The following is a 19,381-nucleotide window of genomic DNA, read 5'->3' as shown; positions in this document are numbered from 1 at the left end:
AATAACTGTTAATATTGAGAAACTTTAATATTAAATTGATAATTTAAATGAAATAATATAAGTCCAATTTAAAGCACTAAATTATATTTTTCATAACAATGGGCTTTTCCATATTCAAAATTATCTTGGTGATTGAAATGTTATTATAAGGTAAATTACAAAAAGCAGTTAGTGACAAATTTTGTACCAAAAGTTAAAATAGCTTTAAAAACTAAGTAATATGCACAAGTCAAACATATGTGCTGGGATTTCTGTGATACCTTCAGGTAAAACAACTTCTTTTAATTTGACACAACCCAAGCAACTGTTATATCCAATAGACATAATATGAAGGGAATATGATTTTCGTTAGACTTCTGTTGTTGAAGAAACACCCTTCGTCCACACAGTGTATACATTTTTACGGTTGACAGGTTAAACGCATCGACGTCTTGTCGTGTTAAAACGACATTATTACACACAACACCAATTTAATAGAAGTGGTAACGACTTGTTGTAAAACTCACTTCAAAGTCGCAACGTGTGATAGACGCATTGCCTATTCATATTTCTTGAAAAGAAATACATTCAGAAAAAATGCCAAAATTCATACAAACATTCTTCTGATTGAAATAGACTGTTTTCAGTTTCTCACAATTCATAAAACAGCCATCTTCGACAAGTAACACACTTGCAAAGTTAAATGATGTCAAAGATATACTATTTTTGAATGCAACTTTGCCAATACATGTGACTGAAGTTGGTATACGTATTTCATTCAATTTATAACACCCAAAGAAAGCGCAATGTGGGATTGTCTCAAGTCCATCAAAGAGTGCAATTTCAGATTATGAGGTACGCCGTTCAAAACAGGATTTCTGAAGTATTTTGTCTGTGGAATACTAACTAGACTATCACATGAACAAAAACACTTGCTTCCAAGAATGACATTTGTGTTACAAGAAATGGATGTCAACAAAACACACCCTTCGAAACAACGCTCAGATATTTTTGTAACACTTGTTGGCAATTCAATTGTTTTCAGATTAAAACAATTAACAAAACAACAATATGAGATTTTAACCACATTTCTTGATAACACAACACTTGTGAAATTTACACAGTCTACAAACATGCGTGGATATAACTTGACATTGCCACTCATTTTCACACACTCATGTGACAAGTCGCAATTTTCACATCAGCAGAGTATTTTAAGTATCTGAGGTGGGGTTCGTTTTATGTGTCAATGGTGTGTGTAACTTGCATTTTTCCATTTGAAGCTCAACAAACCTTTCGTCTTGCCAACACAATTGTGGATCCCAGACATACCCAAACTCTTTCATGTCACCTTCTGTTAATTTAATGTTGTTAAAATTGAAACCAAGAGCTTTCAGTCGTAAATGGCATTCGTAACTCACCACAAAAATGTCTCTATCAACTCCATTGGTTTCTATTTTTGTCAACTTTTTGTTATAAGAAAACAGGTATTTGTCTGCTTTTTTCAGTGTCGAAGGAAGTGAAAGTTCTTTTAAATCAACGAGTTTAATTATATAATTGTACACAAAAGTGACTCCATTTGGAAAAACTAATTTGGTCAATGTGGTGTTTTCTGTCAACTTTTGTACTATGATATCGTCACTTTCTGTGATATTCTTTAAATCAAACGAGGTGCCATTTTCACACACAAGACTTGTCAACAAGCTACATCCACTTACAAACCCTTTCCCTATTTTGGTGACACTGCTTGGTATGACAAGTTCTTCAAGATAATTATATTCACTAAACGTGTTCTTGCCTATTTCAACAACAGTACTTGGTACTATAAATGTATTTTCAACTCCATACCAAATGCTGTGTTTTCCAATTTTGGTGATGGATGTCGGAAACACAAAGTTATGAGTTGTATCATAAGAAAAATATTTGTACATATTAATGCAACAATTCTCTGAGATTTCAACGGGGTTTTGTGCCTCATTATAAATGCTTCTCAAATTAAAGTCCACAAGTGTTGATGGGTAATACACCGTTTGGAGATAATCATTATATTGGAAAAATTCCCCATCAATTTTTTCTGCCTCATGAAAATCAAACACTTTACAATGTTCGAGGTTGTACAACACAAGTTCATCGCAATTTAAATTGGTTTTCACTTCATGTAATTTTTCGTCTGCAATTTTATCTTCTTTGTTGGTGTATTTAAAAAACATTCATCGTCAACATCTATAACAACATCAAGTGCAGTATACCCAAATTTATTAACTATTTGCTCTTCGTCTTTATTGATCGCAAATGTCAATTTACCGTTGAAATTTGGAAGTGTCAGTGCACTTAATTTAGTGCAATTGGTTAACGTATCAATACCACAAAACTTGGTGCTTTCTGGAAAATTCAGTTCTTCCAAATTGTAGCAATTATAAAATACTAATGAATCCATATACAATAGCCCTTGTGGAATTACAAATCTACGTAAAGAAGTGCAATTTCTAAAAGCGGAATTTTCGATGATTTGAAGTGATGACGGGACATCAATTTCTTCAAGTTTTTCACATTGATAAAAGGAGTAACTTCCAATAATCTTCACGGTTGTGTCCATTTTTACACTTTTTAATAACAAACAGTGGTTGCACACATTATCTGCTATGATTGATTGCCCAACAAATTCGATGTGATTCAAATTGGAGTATTCAAATGCATCAAATGAAACACAAATATTTGGTGTGACGACGATGGACTCTATTCCACAACCCCGACCAAAACATTCACAACCAAACCCAGTGATAGATGACGGTATGTCAACTTTATTTAAAGACACGCATCTGTTGAAAGTAAGCGGAGGGATGTATTTGAGTGAAGACGGAAGTGCCACATGTGTTAAATTAGTGCATCTATCAAACACGTTATCACCAAGAAATGTTACCGAGTTAGGTATGTCAATTTCTCGGATGTGTGCGTATTCAAAAGCATTATCTAAAATAACTTGGACACTATATGGGATCTTTATCACTTGTTGTTCGCAATCTTCAAAACAGTTGTTGTCGATACAATACACATTTTGAGGGATCGTGTTGCCATACTTTTCTCTGTCTGTTTTTGAGTATTTCACAAAATGACAAATATTAAAGTGTTTCTTTTCTTCCAAATATTTGTCGTAAGAAATAGGATAAGAGAATTGGAGTCGTTCGATTGTTGTGTTTGTGAGTTGAATATCGAATGGAGAAAACAAATTCAGTGTTTAATTGTTTGGGAATAATTTCATGTTGTTTGGTGTTATTTGTATTGGGTTGATTTTCTCAAGTATCAATATCAGTATTGATACTTTTTGGACACACAAACAACATTAATAAAGTCGGTGGAATTTACCAAGTATTTTGTGACAATTTGCATTGAAAACACGTCAAGTCTTTTCATCCAACTTTCAAGAATTAATTATTATTTTAGTTTTAATTTTTAAATAAACCAATTAATATGAGGTCGAGTTATTTTTTATTTTATTGGAAATTAACAATTCAAGTTCAAAAAGTTCTCAAAGAAATTAAAATTAAAAAACACGACAAATAACAATTCAAACATTTAAAAACATTTTAACACAGCAATTCTTTCACACACAATTTTTTCTGAGTTTGGTTTTCCAGTGAGTGGGTTTGTGGATGTCTGTGGGACTTCGTAATAATTTTTAACGCACATGTTGAAGTTGACATCCCCGTTTGTCTCAACCCAAAAAGCAGAGAAGCAAGATAGGAGCATCCCATGAGTGTCTTGGTGAATAACAAATGTCTTCTTTTCATTCATTTTCTCCTCTTTTCGTGTGATAAAAACGGGTCCTTCCCATGGATTTGGTCTTCCAAATAACACGAAGTTGTCTGACGTCGCGTTGAGTACATTTTGGTTGCTCTGTGGACACACCAAATCGTTCTGGTAGAACCCAAAAATTTCTCCTGTTTTTGAAACAAAGAGGAATATAAGTTTCTCCTTGCCAACAATTTGAGCTTTCAATTCTCTTTGGTCCATTCCAGAGAGTCTTGAGTCAAAAATGATATTTGACTGAGTGTTACCAGTCTTTTTGATGACTTCTGTCATGAAGTCTCTTTCTCTGTTAAAAATGGTAGTTTCATAGTCTTCCAAGTCTTCTACAAATTGGCAGGTAGTTTCTTGTTTCTTGTGTGAATGAGGTGTTGTGCCCTTAGAAAAAGGTCTCAATAGTTTTGCTTTTTTGGCTCTTTTGACAAGAAAGTGGTCTGACTTTGATCTGTTGTAGGTTTTGCCCTTTATTTCAAGAGACGGAGAGAGTTGTGTTTCTGGTTCAATAGAGTCTGGAGTCATTGTGTCGACTTTATAAAACATTTGTTGTGGTGACAAATCATAGTCTTTGACGTGTCTTCTGTGCATTTTGGGTATTGGTGTTGAACGAGCTGACGATGTGGTTGAGGTGTTTCCCATTGAATTTTGGAATACGAGTGGACACTCTGCCTTTTAAGCTATATAAAAATGCAGCAAAAATGGGCTTTTAAAATTATTTTGAAAACACCACTTTTGGTGAAGTAATTTAATAACAAAAACACCAGAAATCGCAATAGATTGGGCAATCCAAACGATTGATAAAAATACAGGACGTTTTTATATTTTTGAAATTTTTTTAAAGTTTGGAAGTTTTGTTTTATTAATAGATTAACACGCTTTTACAATTGTATCACTTTTCACATTATTTCTTTGTTTTAAAAATTTTTAAAGGATTGGTCCCGAAATGTAACTGGTTGTTGAAACTAATAATTTGGTCAACAATAATTCAGCGAATCAAAACCAAATCATTATTATTGAGGGTTACCAATTTCCCGATTTTAATGAAAAATAACATGGAAAATCAACCCAAACAATTACGAATTTAATGTTCTTCGAGTTTGTAATTTATCAAATTGCGAGTCAAATTCACAAATTTTCAATCGAAAAATCTTTCTGCTTTTTGTGGTTTTAGTGGAATTATAACTTCTTTATTATAATTTATACTAAAAAGATTATTAATTTATATTAGAAATATGATACTCATTTTGAAAAATAACAATTAAAAAAATACTATTAAAGTATAATTAATTATAATAAAAATAAACCAATTGATTATTGACGAAAATCCGTTTACATTCTTGTTTATAAAAAACAAAAAACAAAAAACAAAAAACAAAAAACAAAAAACAAAAAACAAAAAACAAAAAACAAAAAACAAAAAACAAAAAACAAAAAACAAAAAACAAAAAACAAAAAACAAAAAACAAAAAACAAAAAACAAAAAACAAAAAACAAAAAACAAAAAACAAAAAACAAAAAACAAAAAACAAAAAACAAAAAACAAAAAACAAAAAACAAAAAACAAAAAACAAAAAACAAAAAACAAAAAACAAAAAACAAAAAACAAATTTTTATAACTTTTTAAAAGTAATCAAATAAAATTGAGGATTAGTGTCACATAATACGGGATTTTAGTTTAAATAATTATTATTTGTTACAAGAACAAAACAAATAATTTAATAATCATAAATGTATAACGTTTCGTATATACATGTTTGTGATAAAAATGAAGAAAAGTCGTGTTTTGTGAATTTAGCATTTAAAACGTGCCAAAACAATCAAGTAAAACGAAGAATTGTGGCTTTAATGTAATAGAAACTCTAGTAATCCAATTCAATCTTTATAGTTCTGATGTGGCGGCACGTAGATCTGAATGCCAATTTGTAAATATACTTGTCGTATTTTTAAAGAAATGAAGATTGTTCAAGAATCAAATTTACAATACAAAAAACAATAAGTATTCAAGATTTATGTTTTAATATAATAAACTTGTATTTTAATAATACAAGTTATTATAATAATAATATTATACAGAGTTTAAAGCTATTTAACATTGTTTTTTAAAACAAAAGTCGTTATAAATACATATCAATAATTATACATTTCTAATTTACGAGAACAATTACAATTGATACCCAAATGTCATCTTTTATCTCAAATAAGATAATAAAACTTATTATTAAATACAAATACAAAAAAATCAGTCAGTATAATCGATGTTCATATGTTTTGGAATACTTGGGTCTGAAGTCCTTAATCATACCATCGGTTTCAAAAGTGTTAAACGTACATTTCAAATATCAAAGATCAATGGAATTTCCCTTTTGAAATAGCAATTATACTAATTTGTGATATATTAAAAATCATTTAAATTTAAATTGTATTCTAAAACACAATTTTTAATTTCAAATAATTGTTGTGATAACAAATCACTTTTAAAATTGAAGCATTTTTTAAACTACAATAATTATCGAGTCAACAGCAACCAAATTGTCTATACATTAATTCATTGCTTTGTTATTAAAATTACTATAAATGCAACTTAGTCACATCCATCTTATTTTTTGCCTCATTCATTTTCAATTATTTTTTAAGTAAAATGATTATAATTTCCATTTGAAAAATAACGTGATAAGTTGATAATCAAAATAATGTTAAGATACTCAAAAATTATAACAGCTTAACAATTTAACCATTTAGTCTCCATCCTACACAAATTCGAAAGTTGACAACTTTTTTCACGAATTGGGTGTGCATTTGCAAAGCTTTTAGTCAATCAACAAACGAATACTTTGCTTTATTTTTAAAATTAAAATGAAGTATTCAAACTAAAACCAATTATAATGTAAAGTGATTATAATAAAAGGGATATAAAAAATACCCCTGGGGCTAGAACAACCAACACTACAGTTAAAAGAGGGCGCTTTTCTGACCGAACTAGGAAGGCTTATTAATTATTTTTATTAAACATCTAATTACACTCTTGGCCAAACAAATTTTAAATGTTTTAAAATTGATGTTTCTAGTGTTGGAATTTCATAAAAAAATTGTCAATTTAATGGTTAACAAATATTTATTTGTTGTTTATTTAACAAAATACCAAAAAAACTCAAAATATTTTTTGCATTTTTTATCTTTACAAAAAAATAAAAATGTTATAAATCAACATATTATTTAAATTGATATCTAAATGATAAATTTTACTGCTTGTATTTATAATAAGCATAAAAAAACAGACTTCCAAATGTCATACAAAAATGTTTGTTTTTTGATTGTGATGGAACAGATGTTAAACATCTTGTTTATTACATGTCAATAACGAGACAAGCCTTTTAGTGTGATCCAAATACCTTCTCACTGCAAAAATTTCGTAAAAAAAGACAATTCAATGGTGCGACCAAAAATAATTAATTGAAAAGAAATTTGCAACTATAGTTATAGTTTTGTTTATTGTACTTTTATAAGAGTATTAGTTTTAAAAAATGTTGTGTTTTTCAGTTTTGTTTCATAAAAACAAATAATTGATTTATTATAGTTGTACTATAAACAAAGTTGCACCGACACGTCATAATTGCATAATTTTACAAATAGCTTCAAATAGTTTTATAAAACAATTGCTTGTTATTTTTCGGTGTTGAAAACTTTTTAAAAATACAATTTATTAATATGTTCTATATTTTTTCAAATTGTTAGCTTGTGTTTTAACCATTTTGTTTATAATTATTCCATAAAATTACGAATTTCTATTTTACGCCACCATTTTAACCAAAATCGTGTATTTGCCGTCTAATTTTAGTAAATCACAATAAATAACAGTTTGTGTCACACATCATTGACCATTAGTATCCATACTAAAAAAACTGATATTTTAATAACCAAAAATTTACAACAAATTAAAAGAAAGTTAATAAAACTAAATCACAAAAAGATTTCATGTTTCATTTTTAAATGTTTTGTTATATTTAGTCTCCACACGTTTGGAATAACCAATAAAATAATAAATGTAAAAATAAGCTTAAATACATTGCCTAATTTTCTGTTTACAATAATTATAATCAATATGTTAAATAAATTAATAAAAAAAGTCCAATTCAAATAGGTGAAATTGGTCAACAAAAATTCAAAAACCGATTCCAACACGTCTTTTATTAATAATTTTAAAAACATTTAATTGTTAAAACAAAACAACAACCGCTTTTGACCAACAACCCATTTAAATATAACACTTGAAGAATCCTCTAAATGAATCATTTAGACTTTCTTTGTCATTTTTAATGGCAATTTTGGTGTTTGTGTTGTTGGCAACGAAATGTGTGTTTTCAAAGGACATCCACATCGTTTTCACTGCCTCAACCATACCGAAACGTTATAATTACATTCAGATAATGATAGACTATTTTATTCACGCTTACAATCATGACCACATCAATTTTACCGTTGATTTTATGTTTGTCAAGGGGTGTCAAAAGGTGTGTGATTACCCATCATTTGACAAGCAAATATCAAGGTTGATTCAATATGGTATCAAAGTGTATAACGTCTCTTTGGATTCTATACCATTAAACAAAGTGGAAGATCCAGGAATGACTAAGTACCAAGACAAATTTGAGAGTTGGATCATAGACTACAGAAAAGATATTGTGAACGAAAGAAACGGCACTGTATACTCATGGTTTGTGAAAGACAACACCATTAATCATTATGCATTCACACTTGCACGATATGCAATGCAGACAACAAATGCAGACTTTTTGATGTTTCTGGAAGACGATATAGTGGTCCAAAAAAACTTTTTTACTATCATTCGAAATACCATTAGAGATTATAAAGAAGGACAATACGTTGCGATCAAAACGATGATAGCTGATGAAAAGAATATGAAATACAAATTTCATGACAAACAACTTGGATTTTGTATAGCAAGTTTGTTTGGGGTCATGCTTGGTAAAAAGGAGTTTAAAAAAGTTGAGAAGTTTCACAAATATATAAAGTGGGGTGTTTGTGTCGACGCCTATTCGTGCTATATGGACGACTTTCTAAATATGTCCACTGTGATGTTTAACACGGCCAAACATATTGGATACGAAAAACCTAAATCGTATTATTCAAAATTCTGGATGTGATAACCAGTTGTTTACTTATTTAAATTGTTATAAAATTATGATATCTATTTAATAAAAAAGTGTATTTTATTTAACCAACGCTTTTTTTGATTTTGTTTATTATTTTTTATTAGCTTATTTTCATTAATATACCATATGTGTATGTAATTGTATTACTTGATTAACCAAACAAATTGTTATTGATCAAATATTACGATTATCAACAAGCAATCTATTAACTAAAAAACAAATTGTTATTTATTCGTTTTGAATATTCTTAATATAAATAAAGATTGTCAAAACTGTTTTAATTAAGTTATTGATGAGTTTATTCCAAAATACTATAAGTTTTAATAATTAAGGAAAAATATCGAATTTGTTCTATAAAATTTATTTTCTTTACCCAAAAGACAATATTTAATTTAACACATTTTGTTTTTGTATTTAAAAAAAACATGTTAACGTTGTTTTTGAGTCACATATTAATATATATATATCATTAATGCAGTTTGATAGATTACAATTTTATAAATATATAACATTGTTTATATTGATATAAATCGAATTAAAGTGTTATCTAACAAGACAATTAAATACAAAAACATCAAAAATGTTTAAAAATGTAATGCCAATGAGATGTAAAAAATATCAATACTTTTGTAATTGTGTCATTATTCACGTTTTGTGATAAGAATGTTTTTTTTTCAAAAATGTACTTTATAGATAAGAGTAGATATTAACAATCATATCATATTTATCAAAGTGTTGATTCAAAGTGTTCTAATGACAGAGAAATTAAAAACAACATATTTATATTATTTTTATATTATCTTATAATATTCATTAAATTTTAATTATTAAACGTATTAAAATTTCATTGTTTAATATTAGCAAATTTAATAATTAAAAAACATTTTTGTTGTTTTAGAATTGTTTTAGTGAAATCACTGATAGAAAAAAAAGGCAAAACACTAAAAATGTATTTGGATATAAAATATCGGATTCACGATATTTAAACATATTAATGTTCAACTTTAGTTTACTCCGTTTTCTTGGTCTTTTACTGTGGAATTTGATTATAAAACCAAAATCCAATAAATAAGACCGACTCAACTTCTGGAAATTATTTATCTCAGATGAGCGAGCACAATGGCGTTTAATTTATTATGGGTTTCATTTCAGTATATGGTTTAATAACCAATCTTATATAGATTATATTGACATACCTGAAATAATGCTCTGATTGCGCATTAATTCGAAACAATTTACAAAAATTACATAATTGAATTACAGTATTTTAATTATATTTTATTTAAAAAGTAACGTTTAGTTTTCAATAATTATCGAATAAGTATACAATTATTGCAAAAAATACGAATTACTTTACGAATAATAAAGCAAATGTTTTAAATCTTATTATCTTTAATTTAGATTATTGGTTGTTTTTTGTTTTTAATAACTTTTTATGATGTTATTAAACAATGATATTATTTTATATTTTATTATCAATTTTAATAGTAATTGTAATAAATTTATAATAAATTAATTATAATATTTATAAAATTTGATTACATAAATAACTAAACAGTGATAATAATTAACTAAACACTTTAAATAACACTGAACCAATAATAAATGGTCATTAAAAAGGGCAATCACGAGTTCATTGTTTGTCTTTGTTGTTTTTTATTGTTTAATATGTATATATCATCAAACAAGTCAAAAAGAAAAATATTTAAAATAGTTATAGAATAATGTAAAAACAGGTCAATAATATAACAAAAATGTTATTTCATGTGTTAGTCTGTTTATTATTATAGTTTATTATCAATTTTAACTGGTAAGAATGAAACTGGTTGAATTTTGATTATCGAGTTACAACAGAAATTATAATAAAAATTATAAAAACATGGTTTTGATTTTTACAACTGTTTTTATTGTTTATATGACGTGTTTTTAGTCACTATATATTATTAAGTTTTTTTTGTTCAATCATATACGCGTTTACATGATATTGTTTTAATACTGATATTCTGATTAAGTTATAAAAACTCGTTTTTGTTGTATTGATATAAAAAAGTGCAATTATTCGTTATTACTATCTCTATGAGTTTTATATTAAATTGATAAAAATGAGTAGACTTAATCTTTTTTTGTTTTTTATATTACAATTTATTTTTAATAACAATAATACACAACCAATTGTTTGATGAAAATTGTACATAACATATATTATCAAATATACAATCATATCACAGTTATTATAACAAACAACATTTTGATTGTTTTAATTGTTAAATTAGTTCAAATTCAAATATATTTTTAAACAACACGACGATGTGATATAATAAATTTGTCAATACAAACAAAAAACAAAACAATACAAATTATTTATTGGTTTTACTTTTCAAAAACAGTTTTGTCGTTGTATTTATTTTCAAACCACCTGTGGATGTACCTCATTTCCTTTTCGAAATTCTTTTCATTCATCTCGTCGTTCACACCAATTGCATATGGTTGTGTTTCGTTTGCAATTATTTTCTGCATGACGTTCCACGTGTGGTCATCTCTCATAGAAAGGAATGTGGATTTGTTATCTTGTTCGACATTGACCAAGTCCTTTTGACAAGACATAGTTGCCATACAAGAACGACCAATTTGTGCTGTCCCACCTTCTGAATTTGGTTTTTCTTTGTTTGTTAGTTTCACTTAGAAACGCCACTTCGACTTCTTTTAATATGCTTTTTCTGAACAAGTGTGGGGTGTGTGACATGACCATATTCGAGTGGTTTGGATCTTTTTCGAAATACGTGTTGATGAGACTGTTCGAATGGAACATGCAACTCCAAAATTGGTTATTTGCAAAAGGTTTGCTATCGACGGGCATTTTCTGTTCTGTGTGTATCACAAGTTTGTCTTCTTTGGCATAGAAAGTAGGTGGTGTTGGTCGATAGAAGAAAAAGTCGTCTCCCAGAAAGACAAAGCACTCGGACAAGTTTGGGATTTTGAACAATACGTTTCGATTGCTTCTGAATTGAATGTTGGCAGAATTGCATCACTGATTAAATCACTGTGTGGTATCACCTCGAGTGTCATGTCGTTTTTGGTGATCCTGAAATGCGTCAAATTACAGGGCGACTCAATAAAGTCAGGGACTTGGTCGGCGGTAACCAAAAAGTGGTTTTTGATGTATGGCAAGTACTTTGAAACACTTCTCACCGAGTATTTCAGAACTCTTGAATCGCGATATCTTGTGAAGTCGATAGTGTGCGCATATCGATTTAAATTGGAACACCATGTCGGGTCACTGCCATTCACCCATATCCACACAGCATCGATGCGGCCATTGCACATCTCTGGGATGTCATCCATCTTTTGCAAGTCAATTTCAGTCTGATTTGTTGGGAACTTGTTGCAATATTTGCACTTTGAAAGTGCTTTTTTGAACATCTTTTTCTCGTCAATTAAATCTTGTGCGCCTTCTGTTGTAAACATGAAAGGATCTAAATTGTCATGTTGTGTTGAGTGTTTGTCAGGAAAGTTCTTGGTGTATTCTTTGAGTTGTTCTTCGGTAAACGTGGGAACTGAGTCGGGGTCATAGCGCGGCTGTTCCATGAGAGTTTCCTCATCTTTAAATGCGATTTTTACCATATTCATTTCATAATCAAAATGCTCGTTTGAAACGGAGTATCTCAGTCTTTTATTTCGTTTCTCACTCACAGACAATATGGCCAGTAAAATAAAACACAGAACCGAAAGAAATAAACATAAATTGAAAAGTTGAAAACGGTTAATCATGTGTATGAATTCGAGTTTGTAAATATTCAAATAATGTTTTGTTCAGTATGTGTAGTTTTTTGTACAAAATAATACTAATATTATTTGAATTATTTTTAAAATCGACTTTTTTCTATTTAAAAAATACTAAAATAAATAATAAATTATAGAAAATTTAATATTTTTTACAATTTTTGTAATTCGCTAAATTTGATGATTTAAATTGTATCTAATAATTATAATTATTAAATTATTTAATTTATATTTTTTCAATTTTAATAGTATTTTTAAATAGTTTTTTATTGTTATAATTAAACTATATTATAATATCATGATAAAAAAAGTAAACCAAATTAAACCATATAAGTCTGGTTTAATTTATAAAATAAAGGCATGATTTATTATTTTGTTTCCTTTTTATAGTTTTCTGGGTAGATAATCTTTTTCAAATTGTCACACCCTTCAAAAGCCTTTTTCTCGTTGACACTTTTCAAACTTTCAGGTAGAGTAATTTCTTTCAACGATTTGCAATTTCTAAAAGCCCATTTATCTATTTGAAATACTTTATTTCCCAATTTCACATTTTCAAGATTTATACACCCATCAAAGCATCTGAATGTAACGAATGGATATGAATATGCAACCTCTTTGAGACTTACACAAACACCAAACACAAGATTTCCAATCAAATTCATGTGTTCATTTAACACAAGTTTATCGAGTTTTTCGCAATTTTGGAAACACCTATTCCCAACAAGTCCAAGTTGTTCTGGGAAGACGACTTCTTTCAAACTTTTGCAGTTAGCAAAGACCGATTCTTCAAGCTGTCCCAATTTGTTTGGAAATACAACACCTTCAAGTTTTTCACAATTCTCAAAAGCGCGTTTTTTAATAAGCTCGACGTTTTCTGGAATCACAATTTTGGTGAGGTTTTTGCACCCACTAAAAACAGATTTCTTGATGATGCACAAACTGTTTGGAAGGACAATTTCCTTGAGACTGACACACCCAGCAAATGCCTCGTTATTCAAAATATCAACATTTTTGGAAAGAACAACTTTACTCAATTTAGTGCAGTTCTTAAAGCACTTTCCTCCCACATAATTGATGGTGTCTGGCATGACCACTTTTTCTAATTTGTCGTTGTTTTCAAATGCGCCGTCTTCTATTGCAACAATTGTAGCGGAAATGACAGCAACAGTCCCAGTAAATTGATTCACTTTTTCAATAACATTGAATTTCACAAGATTTGGACAATCAAGAAACACATCTCTTCCACACACCAACGATTTGTCAATGTCCACCTTTCTCAATTGAGTGCAATGATTGAATGAGTACCCCTCTATCGTTTTGACACTCTTTGGGATGGTGATTTCTTCAAGACTGGCATAACCACTGAAACATTCGTATCCAATCGACTCAACACTGTTTGGTATCACAACAACCTTCAGATTTGGGCATTCAGCAAAACAGCGTTGTGGAAGTGTTTTCACGCCTTCTGTAATGACAACTTTCGTTAATTTGTTGTTTTGAACAAAAGCACCTTCATCCATCTCTGAGTTTGGTATTACCAACTCTTCAATGTCACAGTCTGAAAATGCTCTGATGCCTATTTTCTTCAAGTTTTGTGGGATGCCACGTGTAAAGAGTTTTTTTGTACCTTTGAAAGCTTCTCGACCGACTTCTGTGACATTCTCCATGTTTTTGATTTCGCTCAAATTTCCACAACGCGAAAAGAGACCCTGTGGAATAGCAGTAATGCCGGTAGGAAGTGTGACACTTCTCAATTTCTCACAATCTTGACAAACAAACATACCAAACTCAACAACCGAATCTGGAATGACAAGCGTTTCAAGTGATTTGCATTCATTGAACGCAAATTCGCCGATTGAAGTGACAGTAGTTGGTATTTCTATTCTTGAGATGTTAACACACCCATAGACAATACGGTCTGGAATTCGTGTGAATTTCTGATCCCAAACCAGTTCAGTGATATTGACGTTGTCTGAAAAGACATGTTCCCCAAATTCCTTCAAATTCTTTGGGAAAAAGACTTTGTCAAATCCACAATGATCAAACGCAAAATTATCTATTTTGGTAACACTGTCTGGAAGTGTCACTTTTGAGAGATTTTTACAATTAATAAACATATTCTTTGATATTTCTTTGATGTTTCCTTCGATTAAGAACTTCCTTGAATTTGCAGTTCTCAAAAGCACCATCTTCAACAACTTCAATGTGCTTGTGTATTTTAAACACGTTGTCACCATCAAGTGGACAATTCTCAAAACAGCTCTCCCCAAGTTTAGTCACACTCATCGGAATAACAACACTTTTCAAACTTCGGTCGTCTTTGAATGCATTTTTTGGGAGTTCAGTTAATTTGTTCGACAGTCTGATGTGAACCAATTTGTCAAGTCCACTGAAAGCATCCGACCCAATTGTAGTCACGTTGTCAGATAACTCAATTGAAGTGAACGCATTCAAGTCAAGGCTTTTGGGGTTATCAGATATTTCCAGTGAAGAAACCGTATTGGAATACAGTACACTTGACCCAAGACTTTGAATGTTATCAGGAACCGTGAACGAAACAAGTTTGTTTCCACAAAACACGCCATCGGATAACGAAGTCATGTTTTTGGAAATTACAATGGAAGTCAGCGGACATTGGTTGAAAGCGTATTCGCCAATTGAGGTCACCGATTCTGGAATAACAATACTTTTTAAATTTGTGCAAAAACTGAAAGCATATTTTTCAATTGATTGGATATGACTTGGAATTGTAAATGAATCAAACGTGTGGTATTTGAATTCACTCTCTTTGATTGTTTTTGCTTCTGGAGCAACAAAAGTGGATGTTAAATCAACACCGTCATTTGCGTTATTTGCTTGATTACCTTCTGATGAATGTGTAAACATGGTCAAAAATAATTGTGCTGCCTCGTCATCACCTTCAGTGTCTTCTGAGCTGTGCATCTGTTCTTCTGGTGTCGCATCATCTATTTTTTCGGTAGCATCGGTGTTGCAATTTGTGTCCATTATGATGTTTGTGGTAACTAATAATTCATTTTAATATATAAAACATGTTGTGATAAATGATTGGTCTGTAATTACACATTTATTGTTAAACTACACAACAACTCATATAAACTCTATAATTGTGTATAAATTTCAATTTTATTTGTATATCAATCATCTTGTTTTCGTTTGTATTGATTGAATTAAAATCGATTATTTTTAATAAAATCAAAATATCAAAAGTGTAATTATTTCCGAGTTTAATAAATAAACAACACGTGTTATTTATTCAATATTACACACATCGTTATTAATTAAAATATAAAAAAACAAAAACATAAAATAACATTTAAAATAAAATGTTGTTTTTTAAACTAAGAAAACAAATTATCATAAAAACGTGTATGTTATTAAAAACACTTTAAAAAACAAAATCAATATTTCACAAATTTAAAAATCTATTTTGAAAGTAAAATTTTCAATATCTTGTAAGATAACAATTTCATGTAAAAATCTATTCGATAAAAGATAATAAAAAATACTAAATAATAATAGATGGGTTACTAATACATCAATAAATAATTAAATCAAAAATGATATTTACTTGTTTGTTTTTTGTTGTTGATTATTTTAAGTAAGTGAATTTGTAATAGTAAATTGTAATTATTCATATATAAAAACGATGTTTTTATAGTTAAAAATAATCAAATATTAGATAAAAATTGAATTACAGTCAAAGGTGTCTATTTGTTCAGAATAAGTGAATTTTGTTGTAAGTTATTTTGAATATTAATAATTATTATTTATAAAAAAGGTTTTTAATTCAACAAAAGTTACAAATTTGAGAACAGAATATTTCATTGTCATACATCGAGTAATCGGCGGTTGTGTGACAAATAAGCAATTTCTATAATTAAAATTACGACATATAGACGCCTTTGACTGTAATGTTTATTCTTTTAGAATACTTTTTTGAAATGTAAATTATACAATGAAGAAATAGTAAACTTTATTGTGGCTTTTTAGTCAATGATAATAAATTTAGATAAAACAAAAAAAATCAAAAATGTCAATTCCACAAACAAGTAAAAAACAGGGTTTTTTAAACCAAAATGTGGTATATTAAGCAATTTTTCAAAATGCCGAAATAACATTATTTCGCTTTTTTATTCTTCAAAAGTTCGAGTTCTAAACCAATTTTGTGTTATTTAACTGGTTTTTTGTGTGTTATTGTAAAAAATGGACAATATTTGATCACTAACTTTAATTCAAAAATCAGAAAATTAACGACTTTATATTATTAGATATATTAATTGTATATTTACACAAATTAAAACTAAATCTTGAAATCATAACATGGCAACACTTGACAGTTTTCACATCATGATAGTTTCAAAGTATTTTGCAACAATCAAAGACTTTATCAATTTGGAGATGGTTTGCAAGAAGTACAATGGAAACACAAAAAAGTTCCATTTCAACCCAATTCCATTGACACACAAAACAAATATGTTATTCCCAAACATCGAGACACTTCATCTGTGGTCTGAAAAAGACGAAAATTTTGGCAATGAAATTCTTGCCAACACCCAAAACAACACAAAAGGCAAAATTGTTGCAGAGAAAAATTATTATGAAATAGTAGTGTGGTTTAGTGTTGATTATGAAACAGTTGACAAAAACAATGGAAAAAACATCAAGTTCAAAAATGTCACATACACTTCCAACAACATAAATAAATATGGCAATACCATCCCTACCTGCGTTAGGTCACTTGATGACTGTTGTTATTATGACTGTAATAGCATCAACAACGTCAATATACCATCAAACGTTAAATCGATTGGTTATGATTGTTTCTGTAAATGTAGCAATTTGAGCCACATTATAATACCGCCAAGTGTCACTTTAATTGGTGATTTCTGTTTTGGAAGATGTTATAATTTGGATAGCATTGATATCCCATCAAGTATCTCAAAATTGAGTGATCGCTGTTTTTTCGAATGCAGTTCTTTAAGCCGTGTAAATATAGCACCAAGTGTGACATCAATTGGGTACAACTGTTTCTCTGGATGCAGCAGTCTCATCGAGGTAGAAATACCATCAAGTGTCACATCAATTGATGTAAGTTGTTTTTATCAGTGTGTCAATCTAAGCAAATTGGTAATACCATCAACTGTCGTGAGAATTTACAATTATTGTTTTTTCAGATGTTACAATCTGAGCAGTTTGGTGATCCCGTCAAGTGTGACTGTAATAGACAACTACTGTTTCAGCGAATGTGTAAAACTGAGAGATGTGAAAATGTCATCAAATTTATTATCACTTGGAAATTATTGTTTCAGTGGATGTAGTAATTTGAGTGTAATAGAAATACCACAAAGTGTTACATCAGTTGGGCAGTATTGTTTTGATAATTGTAGTAATTTAAGAAATGTAGCGGTGCCATCGAGTGTTACATCAATTGGCATTTATTGTTTTAACCAATGCATTGCTCTAAGCAGTGTGATATTGAAGGCAAATGTCAAGTTGCTTGGTGATAATTGTTTTTGTGAATGTCGCAGTCTTAGCAATCTGGATATACCTTCAAGTCTTGAATCACTTGGTATTTATTGTTTTAATAGATGTTCGAGCTTAAACGATCTAATTATACCATCAAATGTAACATTGATAGGCGATTTCTGTTTTGCTGGGTGTAACAATATAACCAGTGTGTGTATATCTTCAAGTGTCATCATTATTGGCAATTATTGTTTTAGTGGATGTAAATATATAAATGACGTGGATATACCATCAAGTGTCAAATCAATTGGGGACTATGCTTTTAGTGGATGTAATAATCTGAAAATTGTGGAAATACCATCAAGTGTCACGTCTATAGGTAAAAACTGTTTTCCACCACAAACCAAAGTGATTCTACTTAAATAACTATTTCCCAATTTTAAAATATGCTTGTTTGCAAAAGATTTTAAATATAAGAATTTTAAACGTTTGGTTGATTATATATTAATTTATCATTTAAAATATTTACCTTATTAAAAATAAACATGTTTTAATTGAAATCTAAACATTTCTGATTTTATTTCTTAGTGGTGTGTTCTGAATATGCATAATAAGTTTGATTTTTTTTTATTTATTTGTGTAATTATATAGTAATCATATTATTAAAAACCGTTAAAATACATATTTAAAATTGTAAAAAATAATAAATCAATTATTTGATTCTGTTTTAAAACAGAAGCACTGTCATGCAGAGTAATACAAACAACATGGATCTACCGAAAGCAATTAAACACACAATAAGTTGCTAATCTATTTGTTTTCAAGCACCATATTCATGTTCATATTTTCACAAATAAATTGAATTAAACTTTAAATATTTGGCGTTTTCTGTTTTTAAACACACTATAAAAAATTTGAAGACTTTATATAATAACATTTACACCGATACCATAGATAAACAAATTATACTAATAGTTGATAACTTCAGTTCACTAAATTTATTTGTCAATAAAAGTACATTATCAGGGTCTGTTTTACAACTTAAACACGTGTTTGTTTTTTAAAAATTTCAAGTAAATGCGACATCAATTTATTAAATAAAAAAGTGTTGACATAACAAAAAAACATCAGTCTATTTTTGTGAACTTACAATGGTTATACAA

General features: G+C 29.1%; 7 protein-coding genes across 7 annotated transcripts; 2 read left to right on the top strand and 5 right to left on the bottom strand.

Annotated features, from left to right (window-relative positions):
• Positions 1-757: 757 nt before the first annotated feature.
• Positions 758-1,114, bottom strand: EIN_201220 (hypothetical protein; the record flags this gene model as incomplete). Its single annotated transcript, XM_004256350.1, has 1 exon — positions 758-1,114. The coding sequence occupies one exon, from the start codon at positions 1,112-1,114 to the stop codon at positions 758-760; it is 357 nt and encodes a 118-aa protein (XP_004256398.1).
• A 79-nt stretch (positions 1,115-1,193) lies between these two features.
• EIN_201210 (hypothetical protein) lies at positions 1,194-3,390 on the bottom strand (the record flags this gene model as incomplete). The annotated part of the gene is made up of 3 exons (XM_004256349.1): positions 1,194-2,131; positions 2,188-3,109; positions 3,316-3,390. 3 exons carry the CDS (start codon positions 3,388-3,390, stop codon positions 1,194-1,196), a joined length of 1,935 nt encoding a protein of 644 aa, XP_004256397.1.
• Positions 3,391-3,552: 162 nt separating this feature from the next.
• On the bottom strand, positions 3,553-4,419 carry EIN_201200 (hypothetical protein; the record flags this gene model as incomplete). The annotated part of the gene is made up of 1 exon (XM_004256348.1): positions 3,553-4,419. One exon carries the CDS (start codon positions 4,417-4,419, stop codon positions 3,553-3,555), a length of 867 nt encoding a protein of 288 aa, XP_004256396.1.
• A 3,785-nt stretch (positions 4,420-8,204) lies between these two features.
• EIN_201190 (hypothetical protein) lies at positions 8,205-8,942 on the top strand (the record flags this gene model as incomplete). The annotated part of the gene is made up of 1 exon (XM_004256347.1): positions 8,205-8,942. One exon carries the CDS (start codon positions 8,205-8,207, stop codon positions 8,940-8,942), a length of 738 nt encoding a protein of 245 aa, XP_004256395.1.
• A 2,379-nt stretch (positions 8,943-11,321) lies between these two features.
• EIN_201180 (hypothetical protein) lies at positions 11,322-12,719 on the bottom strand (the record flags this gene model as incomplete). The annotated part of the gene is made up of 4 exons (XM_004256346.1): positions 11,322-11,596; positions 11,639-11,648; positions 11,698-11,888; positions 11,915-12,719. The coding sequence occupies 4 exons, from the start codon at positions 12,717-12,719 to the stop codon at positions 11,322-11,324; spliced, it is 1,281 nt and encodes a 426-aa protein (XP_004256394.1).
• A 380-nt stretch (positions 12,720-13,099) lies between these two features.
• EIN_201170 (hypothetical protein) lies at positions 13,100-15,737 on the bottom strand (the record flags this gene model as incomplete). Its single annotated transcript, XM_004256345.1, has 2 exons — positions 13,100-14,737; positions 14,847-15,737. The coding sequence occupies 2 exons, from the start codon at positions 15,735-15,737 to the stop codon at positions 13,100-13,102; spliced, it is 2,529 nt and encodes an 842-aa protein (XP_004256393.1).
• A 1,335-nt stretch (positions 15,738-17,072) lies between these two features.
• EIN_201160 (leucine rich repeat containing protein BspA family protein) lies at positions 17,073-19,323 on the top strand (the record flags this gene model as incomplete). The annotated part of the gene is made up of 5 exons (XM_004256344.1): positions 17,073-18,626; positions 18,807-18,832; positions 18,955-19,019; positions 19,194-19,269; positions 19,293-19,323. Coding segments are annotated over 5 exons (1,752 nt in total), but the record flags the coding sequence as incomplete, so codon positions are not given.
• Positions 19,324-19,381: the final 58 nt, after the last annotated feature.

Source organism: Entamoeba invadens, assembly GCF_000330505.1.
Source record: "Entamoeba invadens IP1 unplaced genomic scaffold scaff_1105074724991, whole genome shotgun sequence".
NCBI lineage: Eukaryota > Evosea > Mastigamoebida > Endamoebidae > Entamoeba > Entamoeba invadens.
Note: the sequence above shows the minus strand (reverse complement) of the source record. Positions and strands in the feature narration are given on the sequence as shown.